Raw genomic sequence first — 25,420 nt, forward strand, 5'->3', positions numbered from 1 at the left:
CTGTAAATGGCTGTAAATGGCTGTTCTAAGAGTGCACTCTGTTTTTGGAGCGGTGAAAGCGCTCCCAATAGACAGGTATGTCCGTGGGTATGTGGGTGGCTGGCTGGCTGGCCGTGTCCGTCCGTCCGTAGTCTGGCAATACCTTGAGTGGCCACACACAACACACTAGTTAAAGGAGGGGCGCTGTTTTGTGCAGGCCAGGCACACTCACCACTCACTCTCACACACACACACACACACACACACACACACACACACACACACACACACACACACACACACACACAGGGTATAGCTACTCAGATTCACCGCTCCACTTCGAACCGAGGTTTGATTTTTGCTTTTAGTGTGTAGTGCAATTTGACCACTTTCAAGCTGGTGTTCCTATTCTGGGCACACAAAGAAAATGCATTGTGTATGCATAGTGGTGCATACAACTATCGTTGATGTCGGGTGGAAGCCTTGTATGTCCAAAACGGTTGGAAATAAACTAAAAAGAACTATGCTCTGATGAAGACTCAAAGCCGAAACGCATAAGTGTTAATTTGTTGGCGCGTGCCAATGAGTACTTTATATCCATTGATTTAAAGTTTTGGATGTGCTACCTTTTGGGGATTCTTTCCTACTTTGTATGTACAGTATACTGGATTTTGGGTCTAGCACTCCACTGACAAAACCCACTGCTGATGCACATAACCACTCTTCCTTATTTCAGGGTTCCCACACATCTTTACCAATTAACTTCCAAAACTTTTCCAAAACTTTTCCAGAATATTTAACCCGATTTCCAGGACTATATAACAATAATTCAGCTCAATAACGAGTCGCTTGCTCCTATGCGCAATGCCCAAAGACAGGTAGTGTATGCCAGTGGTTCTCAACCTTTTCTGGCCGTGACCCACGAAATAATCATATTTGAGCTGGGGACCCGGGCACCCTGACGAGCACTAAGAGTAGAGGAGTTTTGTATAACACGGTGAAAATAGCCGATCTACATGCTCACAACGCCTCGCAGCTATTTTCACAATTTCTGCCTCTAATATTAGACAATTTGGCCAGTGTTTCATTTGTCATTTCAGAAGCATTAAGAAAATCAATAACAAAAGACAATGCATAGCTATTTTTCCAGGACCTTCCAATTCAATTCCTTCAATTCCCAAACTTTTCCAGTACTGGGAAAATATTTTTCTAATTTCAAAATATTTCCAGGAATTTCATGACCGTGGGAACCCTGTTATTTAAACAAAAACCACATACTGTAATGGCACTATAATAGTACAGTCAGGGGTGATATGCTATCACCGCGGTGTAGTCTTTTAACATCAGAAAACTACAACATTACGTAATTTGCTACGGTGAAGGGCTATCACCGCAAACTCCTCTGTTTTTACCTTCAGACATCTCCCCATCACCCCGTTCACTGATTGGTCGATCTTGACCAATCAGTGTGCCCCTGGTTTCAGAGGCACAGAGGCGCAGAGGCGTGGTGATAGGACTTCACCGTGAGTCCGTGACTACGATGGCCACCACTTGGCCATCACAGGTGATAGCTCTTCACCTCAAACTATGATAAAGCCTTAAGGGTGTCACTCACCTTGGCTGTCCTGGTAGCTGTGTAGGGGTGCTGGTCCACCAGAGGGAAGTCGGTCAGGAACTCGGGCAGAAGCTTGGTGATCTTTCCTCTGATGGTTCTGGCAGCGTACTCCAGCTTGTTGGAGGCCACCCAGCAAGGCACTACGTTGTGGGTGTCCACCTGTGTATGGAGGAGGGAAAAAACGGATTAGACTGAATTATTTCATAGCGTAGTGGTGTTGGATCTTTGCTGCACACTATAGTTATCATATTTCTTTTTATTTTATTTTATTTTATTTTATTATAATTTATTCTTTTTGTTTTCAATTTCAGTTTAGTTGGGTTAGGGTTGGTTTTCCCATTTAGAACGGGTACACATTAATTGTGTATCATTATTTTATGCTTTAACTATTGAAAAATAGCAGATATACCGGTACAAGCAGATATACCGGTACAAGCAGATCTACAAGCTGTGAGCTTGTAGATCTGCTATTTTTGAAAAATCGTGAAAATTAGAATTTTGACCCGATTCTATAAGTGTCTTTTAAATCCTTCTAAGGTTTTTTGAAAAACCTATGTTTCTATGTCGGCAATCTAGCCAGCCATCGTCAAAGAAAAGGTCCTTTTCACTTAACTGGAGCTCAGTTAGTCTGTTCTTGAGAGACTACTGGTCCTCAAACTTCTTCATTTGAAGGACCCCAAATTGATATGTATTTGGCCACAGACCCCCATCTCAAAATATCTAGTTCCAGGGACCCCCCAGAAGCAACATTTTAGTTACAAACGTTTGCTTTGAAAATACATATATTCAAAGATTTGCACACATTTTCACGACTTTTTCAAAAATAGCAGATCTACAAGCTCACAGCGCGGCACTCGGTGCCGCGCTGTGAGCTTGTATATCTGCTATTTTTCACTGGTTAAAGCATTCAATAATTCTACGCCTAAATGGGTTAAAGCAGCCCTGACGGGGCGCCCGCTGGCCTAGCGGTCCAGGCGCATTACCACAAAGGCTCTGATGCCTGACAGCGTGCCGCGGGTTCACATCCCGTTCCCAACGACCCTTTGCTGTGTGTGTCTCCCTCTTTCCTGTCAATCTTTAGCCTGACACTCAGCCTCAATTTTTCCATTATTCAGTCTGAAAGCCCTTCCTACTACAGCCGTTTCTGGGATGGGCGTTGCCAAAGTGGCAGTTGAGAGAGTCACCAGACCCCTGAATCGCCTAAACACATTTTTAATGGCAGTGGCTAGCGATTCAGGGGCTGGAGCCAGGCAAATGTAAATGTATTTTACATGTACATTTTTTTTTAAAGTGATTTGTAACTCAAATCTCTGCTTCTGGGGGGTCCCTGGAACAACATATTTTGAGATTGGGGTCCGCGGCCAAATACATGCAATTTTGGGGGTCCCCTTGACTTGAAAAGGTTTGAGAACCACTGATTTACAAGACATTTATAGAGTCAAAATATTCAAATACTTGTATATCTGCCATCTTTTAATAGTTAAAGCATAAATGGTTAAAGTAATAATGTGTTCAAGGTATAATGACCTTGTTTAAGGGATGTCTTTGGTCAAACCATATTACCTGTATGAGAGGGGTGTCTTTGGTCTAACCATATTACCTGTATGAGAGGGATGTCTTTGGTCTAACCATATTAACTGTATGAGAGGGATGTCTTTGGTCTAACCATATTACCTGGATGAGAGGGATGTCTTTGGTCTAACCATATTACCTGTATGAGAGGGATGTCTTTGGTCTAACCATATTACCTGTATGAGAGGGATGTCTTTGGTCTAACCATATTACCTGTATGAGAGGGGTGTCTTTGGTCTAACCATATTACCTGTATGAGAGGGATGTCTTTGGTCTAACCATATTACCTGTATGAGAGGGATGTCTTTGGTCTAACCATATTACCTGTATGAGAGGGATGTCTTTGGTCTAACCATATTACCTGTATGAGAGGGATGTCTTTGGTCTAACCATATTACCTGTATGAGAGGGGTGTCTTTGGTCTAACCATATTAACTGTATGAGAGGGATGTCTTTGGTCTAACCATATTACCTGTATGAGAGGGATGTCTTTGGTCTAACCATATTACCTGAATGAGAGGGATGTCTTTGGTCTAACCATATTACCTGTATGAGAAGGATGTCTTTGGTCTAACCATATTACCTGTATGAGAGGGGTGTCTTTGGTCTAACCATATTACCAGTATGAGAAGGATGTCTTTGGTCTAACCATATTACCTGTATGAGAGGGGTGTCTTTGGTCTAACCATATTACCTGTATGAGAGGGGTGTCTTTGGTCTAACCATATTACCTGTATGAGAGGGATGTCTTTGGTCTAACCATATTACCTGTATGAGAGGGATGTCTTTGGTCTAACCATATTACCTGGATGAGAGGGATGTCTTTGGTCTAACCATATTACCTGGATGAGAGGGATGTCTTTGGTCTAACCATATTACCTGTATGAGAGGGATGTCTTTGGTCTAACCATATTACCTGGATGAGAGGGATGTCTTTGGGAAGGGCTTTCTTGACGTCCTCCAGCCACTGCAGACGCTCCCTGAGAGGGCAGAAGTCTGTGACCACGCCCCCCAGTCCCCGGTCACTCACAAAACCCGGCAGCACCTCCCCCGGGGAGCCGTGGAGCAGGTGGAACTGGATGTTCAGGGCTTGGCAGTCCTGGGAGATTGGAACAGGTGGACAAGAAGTTAACCTCCAAATGAATAGACCAGTGGTTCTCAACCAAAGGATGGTTTGGTATGCATTAGGGCCACAGAGTCACGGACTCCCATAACTCTCCATTTGGTTCCATTCGTACACTCTCCTGTAAGGGTCCATTTGGTTCCTAACGATCAATCATTTAGCTGGGGGTCCTCGAACAAGACTGACTTGTGTGTAATCTGTGTATGCATTGCCAAAATGATTCAAACCACGGCCTGATCTTTTTTTTTTTTTGTGCCCTGATTGCAGACGGTCTGTTTACATTATATCTAGCTATCCATCTAGCTAACCAGCTAAGGCCAGGGCTCCACCAAAAAGACGGTGTCTTTCCAGCATCAAAAAATGAACCGGGGCGAATTTGGGCAGTGGAGCAGCCTTCATTGATTAAAAAGGGAGCGTTCCCAGCGTTGACGCTGATGCGACACTCGACGGCTCCAGTGGAGCCGGGGGGGTTACGGACGGTAGCTAGCCTAATGTGCACATCAAGTACAGTAGGCCTACTATGTGCAATTTTGAACCAGGTGATATCCTATATAGGTTCAGTGCAGAACTGTAGTCCCTGGTTTCAAATCTGCTGCCGTGCCAGTCAAATGGAGCTATGAGAAACAACTGGTACGCAGAGCAGGAAATGGGAATGCCACCTTCTGGAAAAGGGAACTAACAGTCATGCACAGAACATATTGAACCACTGCCAGTAACTGAACGCACCCAGGTGGTGGTGGGAGACACCCATTTAGAACGGGTACACATTATTGTGTATCATTATTTTATGCTTTAACTATTAAAGCATTAAAGCAGAGATTTGGCACCGAGTGCCGTGCTGCGAGCTTGTAGATCTGCTATTTTCGAAAAATCGTGAAAATTAGAATTTTGACCCGATTCTATAAGTGTCTTTTGAATCCTTCTAAGATCTTTTGAAAAAACGATGTTTCTTTGTCAGCAATCTGGCCAGCCATCGTCAAAGAAAAGGTCCTTTTCACTTAACTGGAGCTCAGTTAGTCTGTTCTTGAGAGACTACCATGTCAGTGGTTCTCAAACCTTTTCATGTGAAGGACCCCCAAAATTATATTTATTAGGCCACGGACCCCCATCTCAAAATATTTAGTTCCAGGGGCCACCCAGAAGCAAAATTTGAGTTACAAACATTCGCTTTGAAAATACATATATTCAAAGATTAGCACACGTTTTCACAACTTTTTCAAAAATAGCAGATCTACAAGCTCGCAGCGCGGCACTCGGTGCCGCGCTGTGAGCTTGTATATCTGCTATTTTTCACTGGTTAAAGCATTCAATAATTCTAGGCCCTAAATGGGTTAAAACTCTACCTTGGCAACTTCCTCCAGCCCCTTCAGCAGAAAGGCGTAGTGTCGGGCGGTGGCCAGCTCGGACTTGGGGACAACCAGACAGTAACCCACGTGCAGGGGTAGTTCCTCTGCCACGGCCAGCCTCTGGGCATGGATCAATGCCCAGTTATCTACCACACAAAAGTAAAGCAGACAGGACTTAAGAGACAGAACTTTGCTCAAGGTTCATATTATTGGGAACATTTCATATCACGATTATTGTGACCAGAGAAATTGCGATTTGGGATATTATCGCAATAATCTAAATATCCCCAACATCCATTATCCTGGGGTGGAACATTTGCCAAAACATAGCTCACAACGCATTGCGATGCGTTGCTTGTAGATCGGCTATTTTTTGGTAAAGAGATTTGGTAGAGAGTGAAAAGAATACTGTATCAAGTAAAAGTATGTTATTTCCAGGGTTTAAGTGGTACCGGATATGCAGCTCGGCAAATAAAAAGTCAATTGATCCCAGTGCATGAAGGAGGAATTTTCACGATAAATGTAAATCTCCACGATACGATTATTGCTGAGTGTTTTTTATCACGATAAACGATAATAACGATTAATATCGTCCCATCCCTAGGTCATATCTAAGTCAAAAGTCGCTATTCTCATTATAACGTGCCACACAAATGTCGGTGCCTGATCTGTTAGTAAAGCTGCAATTACCCTGAACTCTGCAGTCTCTTGACATCCAGTACAGAACGCCCTCAGAACCCTGCTTAATCTCCTGGGTTTTCGACATGATGCGAAGTCGCTTTTTGTTGAACTTCATGTCCTTTTTGTCTCTCCTCTGCTCTGCCACTTGCTCCTGCAGCCAGCCCTCTGGTTTCTCTCTCTTGCCCTGGGTCATGGGAGCAAACTTCTGCTTCTTGCCGCCCCCAGGAGCCTTCGTAGTGGTCGCTGCCTTGCGCTTTGCTGCTGACATGGTGATGGTTTGACTGTTGAACAGGTTGGTCAAGGAGACGAGAGGTGACCAGGGTTTCTGCTTCTCTAAGGTCTCTGTCACCAGGCTCAAGACGTGCCTGGATAGAAGGAGAAGCAATATTATCTTTAGGGTACAGGGATGGAACATCACTGGAACAAACACAATGTCAACAGCGAGACTGAAAGAACAACAACAACAAAACATCCTCATCTTATATTTTAGCAGACTCATAGGCTTGTACACCTAATGTCATTGTAAATCAGTACAAAGGTACCCTACCCCCCATCTACAAACTAGGGCATTCACAAATAGTGATTTTTAGTATTTGAATTATTTGACCTCAAAGTATTCGAATAGTCGAATATTCGACAGGAATGGCCAAACTGTCAAATATTAAGTAAACAAGAGGCGAACATTGTGAAAATAGCCGATCTACATGCTCACAACGCCTCGCGTTTGTAGATCTGCTATTTTCACAATATTTATCTGCGGAACCGAGTCACATTAAATGTAATACCTATTACCTACAATTCCAAGTGCTTGTCAGGGTGGGGGTCCCCTGTTCAAATGTTTATTTTGGGGGTCACGGCCTAAAAAGGTTTGAGAACCCCTGGTATAGAGCATAAACAAATTCATCCACCAGGGGCATTGACAACTCATTCGAGATGTAAAAGAGTCTTTGATCTCGAGTCAAGTCCGAGTCACGAGTCTTTGATCTCGAGTCACGAGTCGAGTCGAGTCTTTAGTGGGTCAGCCCGAGTCGAGTCACGAGTCTTTCATCACGAGTCACGAGTCAAGTCACGACTCACGAGTCACATAAATACCAAGTTAGCTGAAGTAAAATAGCTGATGATGAGCTAAACATGTGTGTTTTATTTCGCCGTTTTAATATTTAAATCTTACGATGAAAGGTCCATGCAGACGGCTGTGTCTGTGGCACCAGAGAGGAAAGAAGAAAGGAGAAGTAAAGGCCAATATTTGTCGGGCTTGTCATGCATTATAGTGCTTAAAATCTAGATTGTTCACGAGTCTTATGAGCTCGAGTCGAGTCGAGTCTCGAGTCTTTGAGGGGCGAGTCCGAGTCGAGTCTCGAGTCTTTGAGGGGCGAGTCCGAGTCGAGTGACGAGTCTCCAAAAACGCGACTCGAGTCGCGAGTCTTTAACTCGAGTCCCCATCTAGCCAAGCTTTTTAAACTATATCTTTTTTAAAGAGAAAATAAAAATAAGTGAATGTTCGACATCGAATAGTGACTTTGATATTCGAATATTTGAATATTTGGTGAATGCCCTACCACACACACACTCATCAATCTAGCCCTAGAATGGCTGTGATACATAGGCCTACATTTATATATATATTCCAGAATGTTGTAATATCACAGCCATTCTAGGGCTATTGATTGATTGCTTTATTAATTAACAATTGTACAGTGGTAAGATTAAACAATGGTGCTAAAAGGATAACACAAAAAGCCCTAAGGGCTCGTTGCATTCAATTCATCGAGACATTTAAATAAAGACATACAATGATATATAATAATCTTCAACACTAGTAGTAATGAAAAGTATGCACATTTATTAGTATTACACAGAAGATGCCTACATGTATGTAGACTAGACCAGAGCTAGTAGACTAGTAGTAACATCATCTTATATTTTAGCAACAATAGCATGCATTACTTACCTCCTGCTATGCAATAACATACAATGAATGAACTGCAGGGTACTGTATTCAATCAATCGACAATCGATCGATCGGTGAATGGTATTAGTGTAGAGTGGACAGGAAGAAAGCAAAGCAACAGAATATGGTTATAAGCTAGATTCTCTAATCACTAGATCTGGTAGTAAAAACCGACAGTATGCTGTGCGAGAGCTACTGTCTGTCGGCCACTTACGTACAGTGAGTGTTACACAAGCATGTTACGCATACACGTGAGGGTTGAATAACACTGTTGTTTTGGTCCCCTGGAACTCCACTTCCCAGGATGCATCGCGCTGAACGTAGCGACTCGCTACGTTGTTTACGTCCCGTGTGTGAAGGGGGAGGGGCTGTTGGCGTTCACTAGGCTAGCAGCCAGCGTTGCCATGTTTGCTTATTATAAGCGGCTTTGAGCTTCTCTTGCTGTGAAGTTGAAGTACAGTGTTCTGGACTACAGTCGTCGACTACAGCCCTAGCACAAGTACAAGTACAGTCAATACAAAAATGTACAACACAAGTAGAGTCAAAACAGAAAACACCCTGTCTAAAAGGAACACACCAAAAATGTCCTTGCAGTCTTTTTTCCTTTGGGGTCCCATCAACATATAAAGACAGTGCAATTAAAAACAGGGCAGGGGTGCTGGTAGTCAATCTATCACTTCATGGAATGATCAATCTGAATAACTGGCATATTACAAAAAAATTCTAATCAAATAGGTGCCGGATCCAATCAAAGAAAGGGGTGAGGAAATATGTCCAACCTTGTTCCCCCACAAATTAAGCAGTGATCAGGAAAGCACTCTATGGCTTGTTTAAGGCGTAATGTGTGCACTCAATTCATCTGTACCAGATAATTTGTGTTATAGAATGTTTAAAAAATATATTCAAAATATTCCACATTTTGTTTCAAGAGTTAAAAAAAGAAAAAAGAAAAGCTGATCTAGTTTTTTACAACAAGGGTTCATATTTTAGATTGTAATTAAAGAATATAAAAGATGAGTATTAAAATCATTTCATTTACTTCTTTCTATTGTTTTAGAGATTCTTATTTCAGTGGTTGGGGGCATGCGTACAAGTGGCTAAATATGTCATTTTACACAGAATAAGCCTATTCCCAAGATACAACGCAACCTTTCATGGTTGGATGTGACTTATGGGGGCTAGTAGTGTTACTGTAAATAGCAATAAAGAAACTGATGGCTTATTGTGTCTAAAAATACATATTTAGCCACTTGTACGCATGCCCCAATGCGTACGCATGCCCCACATTTTAACACGGTAAATGTGATAAAACAATAGAACGAAGCAAATGAAAACATTTTAACACTCACTTTTTCTTTTCTCTAATTACAATCTAAAATATGAACCCTTGTTGTAAAAAAACAAAGTTGTCCTTTAATAGATCAGCTAATTTCAAAGTGACCTAATATTGCTTCTTTTGGGCTTGTTTTCCTAGACCCAGTTGCTTGTTTCTCTCGCAAACCATGGCAACACTGGCTACTAGCAGCATAAGCATATCTTGGTTGCTAGCTGTAAAGAAGCTGTGTGTGTGAGTGTGTGCGTGCGTGTATGTGCGTGTGTGTGTATGTATGTGTGTGTGCAGCAGTCAGTGTAGCTTATACCAGCATATCTCCCTCTTTTATTAGCGTTTTATTTAGTTCATGTTTTATTGTGTTCAGGTATGAGTAAAAAGGGATTCCCAGCCGGCCAGAGGAGGACGCCAGTGGTTCAGGATAAGGTCGATATGTCATTAGGTAAGAAGGCCTTAGACTAGCATAACCTGCTACTACTAACCTACATACTACTACTACTACTACTACTAGTAATACCACTACTAGTCTAGGGAGGCTACTGCTGCTGCTAACTGACTAGCCTAAATACTACTAGTTAATAACCTTCTGCTACCAGGCTGCTACTAACCTAAATACTACTAGTAATACTACTGCTACTACTAGTAATACAACTACTAGCCTAGTTAGCTGCTGCTAACTGACTGACTAACCTAAATACTAGTGAGTAACCTACTGCTACTAACCTAAATACCACTAACACCACTACTGCTATTGCTAACCTAACTACTACTACTAGTTATTAACCTGCTACTACTAACATACATACTACTAGTTAGTAACCTGCTACTGCCTACTACTAGTTAATAACCTGCTGCTACTAACCTAAATACTACTAGCAATACTACTGCTACTACCCTAAATACTGTACTAGCACATGCCTTATACTACTACTAACTAACTAACCTTAGCTTAACTTTACTTTACTAAAATACTACTACTAACCTAAATACTACGAGCAATAAATACTAGTAAGACGCCTCAGGGCGACGTGCCAATTCTTGGCCATCTGGCCAGTGATATATATTGAACCAGTTACCCATATATGGAGACCCCTGGTACCCATATATGGAGATCCATGTACTGTATATGGAGATATGCTGTGAGAGCCCAAACATGCTTACTCAGTTATTAATAGAGTCAAATTGTGCATAAAATATATGGGAATGTCAGTGTATGTATGAAGAGGGCAGTGCAAGCACATCCGTGGCTCAGGTGCAAGACAAGCAAAAATATCATTAAAGGACACATGTTCACTTCTGATGAAGGTCTGAATGAGCTGAAACCTTGACGATGCAATAAAAACACAGCAGAGCAGACTCTATTCCTTTTGATGTCAGTCAGTCAGTCAGTATCATTACATTCCGAAGAGACAAAAACAGAGATAAAACATCAGAACACTGTTTTCAAGCTCCAAAACCGTGCTTTTTATTGAATATTATATTGATATTACAATTTAGGCATTTAGCAGACACTCTTAATCCAGAGCGACTTACAATAAGCAAGGTAATACATGAATACAATAAGCAAGGTAATACATGAATACAATAAGCAAGGTAATACATCAATACAATAAGCAAGGTAATACATGAATACATCAACGTCAATACAATTGATGCAATACACTGCATAGAAATATCAATCTAGATCTAGAAGCACCTAATCAGTAAAAAACGTTATATATATAAACTACAAATTCTATCTAGTTTTCATATATGATGTGCAAGATAACTCCCATGAATGCAATGACATGTTTGCAGAGATAAGGATGTACAGTTGAGGTAGACTAGAGGAGAAGTACAGTTGCAGCAGCATAGAAAACAGTGATAAACAACAAGGATTATGTTTGTAAAAAGGATAACGATAAAACATCTGTAAATACAGAAGCAGCCAGTATGTTGTAGCAGCAAAAAGAGACGGTAATTCTATTTTGTCAGCATGTCGAATGCTTTGTCTTCTTTCGCATAATGCGAGCATGTCAATGCTGTTGGTGACCATTGATCATTTAGCGTGCAGGGGGTAGGGGATGCATTATCATTTCTTAAAGGAGTAGTTGACCCCCAAAATGACTTTTTTTTTTCCTATTGATTACTTACTTGAGTTCAATGATATATTTTTGGTTTCTTGTCGCATTCCTAAGACAATAATTTCTCTTTTGGGGGGGTTTGGCCACATAAAAAACACTTTTTTTGGGGATAATTTTCTTTTTCATTTTCAATTTTTACTGTACCGAAACCAAACCGAAACAGTGAGCCAAAAACCGAGATACGGACGGAACCGCGGGCTGACTGAACCGTTGCACCCCTATTAGGAATAGGAATGTGACAAGAAACTAAAAATATCATTGAACTCAACTTACTCAAGTCTCCATGGCGTGAGTAATCAACAGGTCATGGATTGGAGGGCCTGGGTTGACGGCTGATGCGTTCCACTGTCCGCATGACCCTTGCTGTTGCCTTATGATTGAGGTCATTACAGTTCTTGCAATCATCGGACGCAGCCACTCACAATGCTCTCAGTGGATGGTGCCTGCAGGGGTGTCGCACCAAATTCTGGGCCCTGGGTACAAGGATTCACTGTTATTTTGTGCTTTAACTATTGGAAAAATAGCAGATATACAAGCTCGGTGCCGCGCTGCGAGCTTGTAGATCTGCTATTTTTCAATAGCTAAAGACAGGCCCCCTCCACCTTGGGCCCTAGTAACTCAGTCCCACTTCCGCCCCCTCACCCTAACCCTCTGTGTGGCTTCCTTTAGTGTAGTCTATGATCAACTTGGCACTGTTGTGTCTGTTTTCCACATCCCTTTAAGCTACAATGGTCAAACTAACCAACTTTATCCATGTTCCACTGGCATGACGATGGATAGATACGAATTATAATGACTGAATTGTCAATGTTTGGGTGGTCTATTTCTTTTAGCCATGGCAAATACTAATAGACCTTGCTGAAGCAACAGAAGCATTCTCTCAGCCTGGTTTGTTCTCAATCTCGTGCTTGTTGTGTTTTTACTTGGTCAGACGACATCATTCGTCTGAACAGAAGAGAGCAACAGTCAAAGGGGAGACAGACCGCAGGGAACCGACGGCCGGCTCTGAAGAAGGGACGTTTTGCCCAGGGAAAGGCTTTCACACCGAGGACTGGGGGACCAGTCCAAAGAGGTATTTTACTTCCTATAACTGGTTATGACTGGCTATACACTGTATACATACATATCGTTGTTGTCGGGTGGAAACCTCGTATCTCCAAGTTTTCAAATTTGTCCGTTCTTTCGCAAAGTAAAGCCCTGCTTCATCGTACAAGGCCGTCGCACAAAAGTAGTGAAAACAGCAGATCTACAAGCACACAACGCCTCGCGCCGCGAGGCGTTGTGTGCTTGTAGATCGGCTGTTTTCACTATAGTTTAAATCGTTTTTAAAATGATAAATGCAAAACGAACGGTTTTGGACATACAAGGTTTTCACCCGACAACGACGATGTAGTACACACATAGAATATACAGAGGCTTAGCGTCACCCTTTCATAAACTGGACATCTGCTTGTCTTCTAGTGTTGTACACCTCACCTGGCTATATTAATTCAATTATTAAATTACAAGTCCTGTGCCTGGGGGTGTGCACACGGTATATGAGTGCACAGTATATGAGGGATTGAATGTCCCTGAGGAGTCTCAGAAGTAATGTTGGATAACCCAGACGGGTGCCCGTTGGGCAGAATAGTCACCATTTACGTCCAGTTGTACAATACCCGTTGTATCAGTCTGTCTGTCTGTGTCCCTTTCATGCCCATACATTATATGGGGATTATCTCTGTCTGGCTGCCTCTCTTTTATGCCCATGTTCCGTGTCCAGGCCAGTCTGTGATGTCATCTCCGAATTTGGGCACTGTAGTAATGTCAGTCAGTGATGTCAGTCATCTTTTGGTCACTTGTTTCATCATGTCAGACAGACATTATTTGCGCTATAAAAATGCAGTCCATTATGGTGGCAACACGGTTTATTATCAGTGATGTTAGCATGCAGACTGTTTCACCCATTTATGCCCATAATATGGTATTCCGTGATGTCAGTCAGTGATGTCGGGCATTGTTTCAGCATGCGGCTGTTACCATGGCGGGGACACTGTTTAGTATCGTACCTTTTTTAGTTCTGTCGCTGCCATTATGTAATAATATAATTATCTATTGTATCCTTACTGTATGTAGGCAACCACCAAGTTAGATTATGTGTAAGTGTGCTGTACTCGATGATGGGCTCTCCTTTTCAAGCCACCTCCTTGTGTTGTTTTGGGTCTGACCAAGAGTAAGCGTAAATGTTGTGTCTTCCAGGTGGAGTGGTAGCCAGGTTAGGTCTACGAGCCAGGAGAGGGCCTCCCCCGGTGGGTAGGAGACGTGGGCAGGGGGTCATCACAGGACTGGCAGCCAGGAGAACCGCCGCGCTGCAGAAAGGCATCAGCCCACTCAACAAAGTAGCTGTGTTTCAGGTACTGCAAGTACTTCACCACCTAATGCTCTACTAAAGCAGGGGTAACCAACCCATGAGCACCTTTTTATTATGTATAAGCCGAGATCTACCGATACAAATTATGTTCCAAAAGAAAACACCATGAGTTAGACTTTGTAATTTCTGACGGGGGCCGTGGGCTGATTTTGGAATGACTTTTATTTGATTGTATTTCATTCTTACTCGCGTCTATTTATTGAAAACATGAAGACAGGTGCACATCTTGTCTGGGGGGCGTCCGGGCGTGCATGAAGTGGCAATTTGCCAAGTCCTAAAAATAAGCTTGACAGCCGTGCTACCCCAGAGCGGTGGTTCCCAAAGCTCCCCAGCTCCATTTGGTCATGCAGTCGATATACAAGCTCACAGTGCCATTTAGAACTTTGTCATTTAAAAAAAAAAAGACGACACTAATTGGACCCGTGAGGGGGAAATAGCCTGCCTACAAGCTCACCGCTAAAGTCATGAGTTGTCGTCGGTGTGAATGGCCCTTTTTGAGCGGTGGTCACACCGTCTCCATAGCGTGGCCGTGTGTGTAGGTATGTATGTTTGTAGGTATGTTTGTGGGTCTGTATGTAGCCTCAAGCCTCAAGCCTGTGGTGTAGTACCTTTTCTGGCCTCACATGTTAAGGGAGGGGCGCTGTTGTTCAGGCCAGGCCCCCCACACACACACATTTCTGACCACACATGTTAAGGGAGGGGCGCTGTTGTTCAGGCCAGGCCCCCCCCCCCCCGCACACACACACACACACACAAGGGGGGGGGGGGGGGGGGTTGGCACACACACACACACACACACACACACACACACACACACACACACACACACACACACAGCCCCCCCCCCCCTTCTCACCCCCCCCCCCCCCCCCCCCACTCCCACTCTCTCTCTCACTCTCACACACACACACACACACACACACACACACACACACACACACACACACACACACACACACAGCCCCCCCCCCCCTTCTCACCCCCCCCCCCCCCCCCCCCCCCCCACTCCCACTCTCTCTCTCTCACTCTCTCACACACACACACACACACACACACACACACACACACACACAAAGCGCCCCCCCCCCCCCCCCCCCAGAAGGGGAAGCAGGCACCATCAGGACAGGCCCTATCTACTGAGGGTGGGCTCCAAAGCTGGCAGGGTCTGATCCAAAGCTTCTGATCCCATCCTCCAATGGGGCCCGCACCAAAGCATTAATCATATGTATTCCTTCATGTTTATTTCTATTCACTTGTAAACCTTTTGTAATAAATGTCATTGCATTTATTTTGTGCGCTCAAGTCTCTTTTAAGTTGAAATATTAATGAAAGAACAATTGTTTGCCATAACTTCACTGTCTCTGTATCACACTCACCTTGCTTTTGGCCCCACTGCTATACCTGCACCATTTACTTTCAACAACTGGGTGACCTACCTTCAAGTGCCACTATTGAGCAATCTTGCAATGCATGTATTTGACCCATAAGTACTGCAACCCCCGCTGCACCCACCCAGTAGTGCTGTTGCGAAGCCTCCACGACCACCGCTCAGTTCACACGGGTGTGATTTTTTACAACAAGGGTTCATATTTTGGATTGTCATTAGAGAAAAGAAAAGATGAGTGTTAAAATGTTTTCATTTACTGCTTTCTATTGTTTCAGCTCAGTTAGTCTGTTCTTGAGAGACTACTATGTCAGTGGTTCTCAAACCTTTTCATGTGAAGGACCCCCAAAATGATATTTATTTGGCCACGGACCCCCATCTCAAAATATCTAGTTCCAGGGACCATCCAGAAGCAAAATTTGAGTTACAAACGTTCGCTTTGAAAATACATATATTCAAAGATTTGCTCACATTTTCACGACTCTTTCAAAAATAGCAGATCTACTAGCTCGCAGCGCGGCACTCGGTGCCGCGCTGTGAGCTTGTATATCTGCTATTTTTCACTGGTTAAAGCATTCAATAATTCTAGGCCTAAATACCTCCTCTCTGCAGAAGCCGGGACCGAGGACGAGGCCCTTCATTCAGCGCAACAACGCCCCCTTCAGGAAAGCAGAAGTACAGCAGCGGAGGCCCTACAGACAGACAGACGTACAGCGGAGAAACTTCAGACAGACAGAAGCACAGAGGATACCTTACAGACAGACAGACGTACAGAGGATACCGTACAGACAGACAGACGTACAGAGGATACCGTACAGACAGACAGACGCACAGAGCATACCGTACAGACAGACAGACCTGCAGAGGAGTCAGAGTACAACGTCAGTCAGGAGGCCTTTCCTGCTGCGGAGACGGTAAGAAGTCCCATAATCCATCAGAGGGATGGCACTAACGGTTGCCCCGACTGCCCGCGGCAAGTAAATAAAACGCTTGGGCCTGCTTTCAGGTTGCCTCGGCGGATAAGTGTGTTTGAATGAGGATGCAAATCGTCTTCGTTAAATATTATTGGTTATATTCATGAAAGAACAAATGCTGCTACCGTTTTACAAGCAGCAGTTGGCGCTCATTCAAACCTAAGGGGAGCACACACTGGACGCGGGCGGCTGCGCAGCGTCGCGCCACGGTATCGACGCACGTGAAGTGCCGCACGGTAACCCCAACTGGATGCGGCGCGGTGCCACACAGCACATCCATTTCCCCCGGTGGGGAGAACCATGGGAGAACATGTTCAGCGCGCGGCAACGCTGGAAAAATAGAACAACGGCGTATCGGCACGGCAGACCCGCGACAGCGCACGTCTGATGCCGCCGGTGTGGGTTAGTTCATTGAAAATAATGGGGCTGTATGTTTTGACGCGGCGCTTCCGCGCCGCCTCCGTGTCCAGTGTGTGTTCCCCTTTATACCACTCGCCAGTTATCGATTGTATTTAACCTTAATTTGGTTTACTTTTCGGGCGAGTGGGCATGACCTTTTGGGCAGGTAGAACTTGAGCTGTACTTGCCCGATGCGCGAGTGCCTCAGAGACCAAAGTGTCAAACCCTGTGTAACTGCAGATCGTTGCTGTCGGGCAGAAACCTCTTATCTGCGTAATTCTTTTGTGGGTTAACTCTCAAATACCTGGAACGCACCCGAGTCGCGTTAGATTTTAACCACTTTAACCATTATTTTATGCTTTAACTTTAGAAAAATAGCAGATATACAAGCTCACAGCGCGGCACCAAGTGCCGCGCTGCGAGCTTGTAGATCTGCTATTTTTGAAAAAACGTGAAAATGAGTGCAAGTCTTTGAATATCTTTGACCCGATCTTTGACCCGACTTCTAAATCCTTCCTCTAAATCATGCTGTTCTCAAACATTTTCATGTCAAGGACCCCCAAAATTACAGGTATTTGGCCACGGACCCCCATCTGAAAATACGTTGTTCCAGGGACCACCCAGAAGCAAATATTTGATTTACAAATGTTCGCTTTTTAGTAGATATTTTCAAAGACTTGCAAAAAAAATCATGATTTTTCAAAAATAGCAGATCTACAAGCTCGCAGCGCGGCACTCGGTGCCGCGCTGTGAGCTTGTATATCTGCTATTTTTCACTGGTTAAAGCATTCAATAATTCTAGGCCTAAATGTAATGACCCCCAGCCGTACTTGAACATACAACAGCGCCACACAAACATATTAAAAGTAGTTTGAGTTTGTAGATCTTCCACTTTTGCAATCTTTGGATTTAAAGTAGCAGTTTTCGGACATCTGAACAGACGATATGCAGATGTTTTCTACTTTAACCACTTAAACCCACCTAGTTTACTGGAGTCCCCCAGCTCTATACCAGGCCCGCTCCTTTTATACCTTTAAAACAGCTGATCTACAAGCTCAAAACAAGCTGAATTGCAACTTGGTGTGAGCTTGTGGATCTGCTATCTTTTTTAAAGACTGTTCAACTGTTCAATGCAGATAAAACGTGCAGAAACATAAGCCTTTTATGTTTCGGAGCCTTTCGGGGTCGGCTTGTAACGTTTTTAATTGGCAGAGCTCTTACGGTTATAATTCTGTACGCATAAAGATAAACAACATATGGCACTTGGCGCACCCGCTGCATTTTGATAGACTAAAGCGGGGGTTATTAGTCTAGTCCTGTATAACGCTGCGTATGTCCTGGGTTTTCACAGGCCCCCGCCACCTGTCCATCAGGCTCAGAGGGAGGCCCGCCAGGCCACCTTCCTCTTCCACAGGGGACTCAAGGTACGTGGGGAAGGCCTTCATGTCACCACCTGCTGCCTGGATGGGATGTCCCGGGAGTAATAGCAGAAACCTTGTATCTCCATCTTTCATTCTTATTTTGTTTAGTGTAAATCAGTGTTTCTCAATCTTTTTTGGCTTGAGTACCCCCTTTCCATGATTTCTGAATCCAAGTACCCCCTTTACCCGGCAACAACATTTTGCTTATAAAACTGCAATTAAAATATAAATAAATAGTGGTGTATGATGCTATGATAACCCCCCATTTCAAGAATATAAAATAACATACAAGAAATGGGGAGTTTCAAACGATGCCTCTTTTTTTCGTTTTCAACATTGTGGTCATTGTGGTCAAGTTTTCATGTAAATAACTTCCAAACAACTTTAAAACACATCCCAGTTGCCTGGTACCATGTAATTTGGTTTAACAACTCAGGCTCATTATCAAGTTTCTCCATGTGTCTTCATTAAACATAACAGTAAATGTTTTTTTCCCCTCCTAATTCAATTGTAATCAATTCTTTAACTATGAACAAGCATGATTTATACTAGTTTTCTTTTTTGAGGGCATTTTCTGAGTATCCCCTGCAGTACCTCCACGTACCCCTAGGGGTACACGTACCCCCATTTGAGAAACACTGGTGTAAATGAATGCCCTACTACAGGGTACAGGAGATTAGGAGAAAAATGCATGTTTGTGCAGCAGCGTTACAGGGAATTGAATCAGGGAGATAGATAGTGTTTTTCGTCACCGCGGTTGCCTGGTACAGTAGCTACAGTACAGTATAGTTTACTGTACAACGCGTCAAACGTGTCAACGGGCACACAGAAACATCAAAGAGTTTGGCGTGTTGACACGTCGTGGATCTCTAATGAGTTAAACTTTGGATCAGCAGAGAAATTGACATTTTCCTGCTAAATTTAACATTGGACGAATGGAGATTTGTTTTTTGGATGTAAACCGGATGCGCTACTTTTCGAGCAGATCGGCACCAGTGTGGTTTTCAATTAAACGAAATAAAACAAATATCTCAGGGAAACTCAGGCGTGGCAGTTTTAAAGGTTGTCGTTTTTATCCATCTCCTGAAATGTAGCGGTTTTGGACATACAAGGTTTCCGCCTAACAGCGACACTAATACGATGCTTTGAATGCAAGCCGCGTGAGAGAGAGTTTACTGACCATGACTTAACCTCACCTTCAAGGCATCTAAACATGTTTATCTGACAGGCACGAAGCCACTTAACATATTTATAGGATTATCCCATTCAGAACGGGTACACTATATTGTGTATCATTATTTTATGCTTTAACTATTGAAAAATAGCAGATATACAAGCTCACAGCGCGGCACCGATTGCCGCGCTGCAAGCTTGTAGATCTGCTATTTTTGAAAAATCGTGAAAATTAGAATTTTGACCCGATTCTATAAGTGTCTTTTGAATCCTTCTAAGATTTTTTGAAAAACTTGTGTTTCTATGTCAGCAGTCTGGCCAGCCATCGTCAAAGAAAAGGTCCTTTTCACTTGAATGGAGCTCAGTTGGTCTGTTCTTGAGAGACTACTATGTCAGTGGTTCTCAAACCTTTTCACCCGAAGGACCCCCAAAATGATATGTATTTGACCACGGACCCCCATCTCAAAATATCTAGTTCCAGGGACCACCCAGAAGCAAAATTTGAGTTACAAACGTTCGCTTTGAAAAGACCTATATTCAAAGATTTGCACACATTTTCACGACTCTTTCAAAAATAGCAGATCTACAAGCTCGCAGCGCGGCACTCGGTGCCGCGCTGTGAGCTTGTATATCTGCTATTTTTCACTGGTTAAAGCATTCAATAATTCTAGGCCTAAATGGGTTAATATCCCGCTGTCGCCGTGTGTCTAATGTTCTTCCCCTGTGGATTGGAACCATGCTGCAGGTGCACACCCAGGTGCAGAAGCCAAGTCCACCAGATGCTCCGGTCCGGACTCGCCCGTAAGTATTCCACCATACGGGGAGACGTTTTTCTTTTGGTGCTGTTGTTTTTAGTTGTCAAAAAAACTTGACAACTGTAAAATTCAGTGGTTCTCAACCAGTGGTCCGGGGACCACCAGTGGTCCTTGAGGAGGTTCCGGGTGGTGCTCAGCTAAATGATGGAGAGAAACCAAAATTAAAGGGATATTCCACTTTAAAAAAACTCTGCCTTGCATGGGTCTGCTGCCCCAGGCTCAGGGCCTCTCCACATACACACCCATTGTAACTTCAAACTCCATTTTAACCATGATAGATTCATTAAAAACACACACATTATTTTTTCTGGTGACTCCTACTACCCTCCTAATACGTGAGCAGGCCGTGTTTTTTCCATAACATTTTTCATTTATTTTTAATAATTTAGTTTTGTATTACATTTTTCTCATTTTCCCAGAGAATTATTAAAAATAAATGAAAAAGGTTATGGAAAAAACACGGCCTGCTGTGCTCACGTATTAGGAGGGTAGTATGAGTAACCAGAAAAATAATGGGTGTTTTTAATGAATCTATCATGGTTAAAATGGAGTTTGAAGTTACAATGGGTGTGTATGGGGAGAGGCCCTGAGCCTGGAGGGCCTGATAACATTTACATCAAATATCTAAAAATTGAATTAAGTAAATTAAAAACTGTTCAGGGTGTTCATAAAAGCCTGATTAGATGATAAAGTGACCAAAAGTTTTTTTGAAAGTGCAATATCCCTTTAAACCCAACCAAACAAGATCATGTCCAACTATAACAAAATATTCAAAAACGGTGGTCCGTGGCTCAAAATGATGAACAAATAATGGACCTTGATATGAAAAGGGTTGAAAGCCACTGGTATAATGTAATAAATTCAGATTTTATATTCTGATTGAACACAAGATTGAAGCTAATAAATGGGTACCCTCTCTTGATTGGCTGGAATTGGTACTGTATTCCCTCCTGAAAAATGTGTTTTTTGTTTGTCAAAGCTAAAATTGTGAGAAATTGTGAAAATATCAGATCTACATGCTCACAACGCCTCGCAACGCGAGGCGTTGTGAGCATGTAGATCTGCTATTTTCACTAGAACCGTGTTATACAAAATGTAATTCCTCAACTCTTAGTGCTCATCAGGATGAGGGGTCCCCAGTTCAAATATGACTATTTTGGGGGTCCCCAGACATTTAACATATGATTATTTTGGGTGTTGTGGCCTGAAAAGGTTGAGAACCACTGTAGTAGTCTATGCTGTATGTCTGCCCGGACTCACCTTACACTTCTCTCCACTAGGTGGCAGGCACGTGCATCTACGTCTGCTCGCACATCAACAGACAGCAGTGGAATCCTGACAGTTTCCATTGACAACCCCACCGCCAGGACACAGCCTGAGTGAGTTTGCATTAGGGCTGCAACAGTTCATCCATTTAACCGATTATTTAAACAACTATCATAGATTAATAATTGATCATTTAATAAAGACATTGATTAATAATTTATCTTGCCTAATAAGCGCGTCACATTATTGCCTAAGCTATGAGCTTAGGCAATAAATATTGAGATGGCGATGCGCGATAAGTACATAAATACAATTTGGAGGTATACTTGCCATGAAAAATGTTTGAGAACTACAGATATAGAACAAAATAGTTTTTTCCAGAAAACTGTTAGGATTTGGAAGACATTCGTAATTGGCCTTATCGGTCTTAAAGGCTCAAGTCACTTATTGCTATTCTAAATATACATCTTATTTCTTTTAACTATATTTTGGGTTGATCGCATAACAAAGAAATTGCCAGGCTTATTGTGTCTAAAAATACATATTTAGCCACGCACGCCCCCACCAACTGAAGTCGAAATACTAAAATTGCTAAAACAATAGAAAGCAGTAAATGAAAACATTTTAACACTCATCTTTTTCTTTTCTCTAATTACTATCTAAAATATGAACCCTTGTTGTAAAAAAAACAAAGTTGTCCTTTAACCATATTTTGGGTTGATTGCCAGCCCCGCAAAAACAACTTTAAGATATACATGTCACCGTCTCTCCTCCAGGCCCCCCACCTCGTGGGTCCTGAACCCCCCTGCCGCCCCCCCGGCCCCCGTCGTCAAGGCGGAAGAGACCGAGGTGAAGAAAATCCCCAAAGGCGTGCCTCTCCAGTTCGACATCAACAGCGTGGGCAAACCGGTGAGTTACCGCCGCGGCGGCGATAAGCCGCGCGGATTTACTACGTATTTACGCTAGATACGACTATCACCATTCAAGTGCTCACCTGCCCTAATCCTCTAAGAGGATCCATTTCTCACAGCGTTCTCAAAGTCTCAAAGGAGGATGTTTGACTCGCTTCTGCGGTTTATTTTTATGGTAATAGAAAGGGAGAGAGAAGAAAGAAAGAAAAAAAAGTCGGCAAGCAAATTTAACCCATAAAGACCAGGAAAAGCATCTTTGTCTTTTTAGATTGTAACTACTTTAACTATATTTTATACTTTGGATAATCAAAGATAGCAAATCTACAAGCTTGAGCTTTTAGGTCTGCTATTTTCGAATCGTGAATCGTGAAAATGTGTGCTCAAATACATAATATTCTTTAAAGCTGAACATTTTTATCTCAAATCTTTGCTTCTGGGGGGTCCCTGCCTGAAACTAAATATTTTGAGATGTTTTTTTTTTTTTTTTAATTGGGTTTCAGAGGACATTTGAATAATCAGCCTCAGGCCTGGAACTATTTTATGCTTTAACTATTTAAAAAAAAAGGCAGATCTACAAGCTCAGCGAGCTTTTTTTTTTTTTCTTCTTTTTTTAAAGATTTCTTTTTGGGCTTTTATGCCTTTTATTGATAGGACAGTAGACTGACAGGAAATGGGGGGAGAGATGGGGAGTGACATGCAGCAAAGTCGTCCGGATCGGGAATCGAACCGACGTATATACTATATGGAATGCCAAAGTGGTATGCGCCTGGACCAGTAGGTCAGCGGGCGCCCCCCAGATCTGATATTTTTGAAAAATCTTGAAATATTTTGCAAATCTTTGAATATATATATATTTTTTAATTTGTAACTCAAACATTTGCTTCTGGGGGGTCTCTTATAAATAATATTTTGAGATGGGGGGCCATGGCCAAATGCATATAATTCTAGGGGTCCTTGACATTAAAAACTTTGAGCACCACAGATGAAGAAAACCATTAGGATTCAGAATACATTTTCAGGTATTTCTCAGGTCTTAATGGGTTAAAGTATGCATACGATTCCACTGACACAAAGGCTTCTCTTCTGATCGTCTTCTCCCCTCTCTCTCTCTCTCTCTCTCCCTCCCCGTCACAGCAAACGGCCATGACCCTGAACGAGCGTTTCCGCATCCTGAAAGACCGGCGCGTGGCCACGGCGCACAGCAGCAAGGGCAGTCGCTTTGTCACCGTGGGTTAGCTTAGCTACCTAGCTAGCGGCAGGACCGGCAGGGAAAACGGACGCTATATACTGAACCTGGGGGAACCCTTTTTTAACTTCCCCACTCACAGGCCTATACATACCGCCGATGATGATGTGTCCCCCACCCCCAGCTTTTAGATGGATGGAATGACTGGTCTCACTGTTAACCTGTGGAGTGGACATGACTGGGCTTTTACTCTGGGAGGAAGACCACTTACAATATAGTGCACAAGTGCCCAAAGACCAAGACAAGAGGATCCTGGGTGAGGGTTATTATTGACCCATTTGAGTGGGGAACGTATTATTATTACGCATCATTACTTTTAACCATTATGTTATGCGTTAACTAGTGAAAAATAGCAGATATAGAAGCTCACAGCTAGCTTGTAGATCAGCTATTTTTGAAGAATCATGATTTTTTATTTTTTTTGCAAATCTTTGAATATACAGTATATTTTTTAAAGCAAACATTTGTAGCTCAAATATTTGCTTCTGGGGGGGGTCCCTGATGCGTAACATCTTGAGATGGGGGTCGCCGGGCAAATACATATAATTCTAGGGGGTCCTTGACGTGAAAATGTTTGAGAACCACTGACGTAGAAACGTTTTTTTTCAAAAACCTCAGAAGGATTTAGAAGACATGGGTCAAAATATTCAAAGACTTGCACAAATTGTCATGATTTCTCAAAAATAGCAGATCTACAAGCTCACAGCGCGGCACCGAGTTTTTGAGCGGTGGTCACAACGCTCCTATACGTGGCCGTGTGTGTGGGTCTGTCTGTCTGTCTCCGTGTCTCCGTGTCTGTCTGTCTGTAGCCTGCAGTAACCTTTTCTGACCACACATGTTAAGGGAGGGGCGCTGTTGCACACACACACACACACGCGCACACACACACACACACACACACACACACACACACACACACACACACACCACCGCTCAGTTCACACGAGTGTGATTTTTTAATAGTTAAAGCACAAAATAAGGTTTAAAGTAACAATGCGTAATAATGCGTTCCCAGACTTAACGGGTTAACCCGGGGACGATTAGTTATTTTCTTTGGGTTTACAGTACTACCAATATCGATATCGCGTTCTCGACTGTTTGTCTTGTGTCATGGAGATAACTATATTGGGGTGAAAAACATGTTTTTAGTTGTTTTAGGTTTGTTTTTGCCCGGGACTACTTTGGACTGTTGTTACAATGATAACTGCTTGGGTGATGACGTTTGTTCTTTTTCCTCCCACACCATAGAGCATCGCAGCGGAAGTGGTTTACTCGTTCCACTAAAACAATCTCCCATTCATTTTCCCCATAGACCTTTACAAAAATATTTATAACAATTATGTTAAGCCTAGAACCAAGCCATCCAGGATTGCAGTGAATCATGACCATAAAACCTTTGATCCTATGTGAAAACATATTTTAATATTACTTTATTTGATATACTACATTTAATAAATACCCTTTTGTTTAGCGATTTTCAAAATGTTCTTTTCATAGAAACAAAGGTTTTGTGGTCATGATTCACTGCCATCCTGGATGGCTTGGTTCCAGGCTTAACATAATTGTTATAAATATTTTCGTGAAAGTCTATGAGGAAAATGAACGGGACATTTTTTAGTGGGACCAGTAAACCACGCCCACTGCGATGCTCTATAAAGAGTGCTACCATTGAGCTGTTGTAGTGGCACCTACTGTATCTAC

At 42.8% G+C, this 25,420-nt stretch overlaps 2 protein-coding genes across 2 annotated transcripts in view; one reads left to right on the forward strand and one right to left on the reverse strand.

Annotated features, from left to right (window-relative positions):
* The window catches only part of cpdp (CPD photolyase), a gene marked incomplete at both ends in the record, with an annotated part of 31,432 nt that extends 22,759 nt beyond the window's left edge, over window positions 1–8,673 (reverse strand). Inside the window, 5 exons of the mRNA XM_080725922.1 lie at window positions 1,595–1,753; window positions 4,083–4,265; window positions 5,633–5,781; window positions 6,326–6,681; window positions 8,612–8,673. Of these exons, the coding sequence (XP_080582048.1) occupies window positions 1,595–1,753; window positions 4,083–4,265; window positions 5,633–5,781; window positions 6,326–6,681; window positions 8,612–8,673 (909 nt within the window). The remainder of the gene's footprint in view (window positions 1–1,594; window positions 1,754–4,082; window positions 4,266–5,632; window positions 5,782–6,325; window positions 6,682–8,611) is intronic.
* Window positions 8,674–9,820: 1,147 nt separating this feature from the next.
* LOC308285455 (UAP56-interacting factor-like) lies at window positions 9,821–25,420 on the forward strand. Its single transcript, XM_080726224.1, has 9 exons — window positions 9,821–10,039; window positions 12,652–12,792; window positions 13,959–14,113; window positions 16,127–16,428; window positions 18,239–18,311; window positions 20,227–20,282; window positions 21,577–21,675; window positions 22,339–22,471; window positions 23,608–25,420. The coding sequence occupies exons 1-9, from the start codon at window positions 9,967–9,969 to the stop codon at window positions 23,707–23,709; spliced, it is 1,134 nt and encodes a 377-aa protein (XP_080582350.1). The 5' UTR covers window positions 9,821–9,966; the 3' UTR covers window positions 23,710–25,420.

The sequence above is a fragment of the Nannobrachium achirus genome (genome assembly GCF_963921795.1).
Source record: "Nannobrachium achirus genome assembly, chromosome: 5".
In the NCBI taxonomy this organism is placed as follows: domain Eukaryota; kingdom Metazoa; phylum Chordata; class Actinopteri; order Myctophiformes; family Myctophidae; genus Nannobrachium; species Nannobrachium achirus.

Bases quoted from the DNA above. Each gene is read 5' to 3' on its own strand.
- LOC308285455 (XM_080726224.1), top strand. From the start codon at position 9,967: ATGAGTAAAAAGGGATTCCCAGCCGGCCAGAGGAGGACGCCAGTGGTT. The intron at 21,676-22,338 runs GTGAGTTTGCAT...TCTCTCCTCCAG, and splicing joins ACCGCCAGGACACAGCCTGA to GCCCCCCACCTCGTGGGTCC. The intron at 22,472-23,607 runs GTGAGTTACCGC...TCCCCGTCACAG, and splicing joins TCAACAGCGTGGGCAAACCG to CAAACGGCCATGACCCTGAA.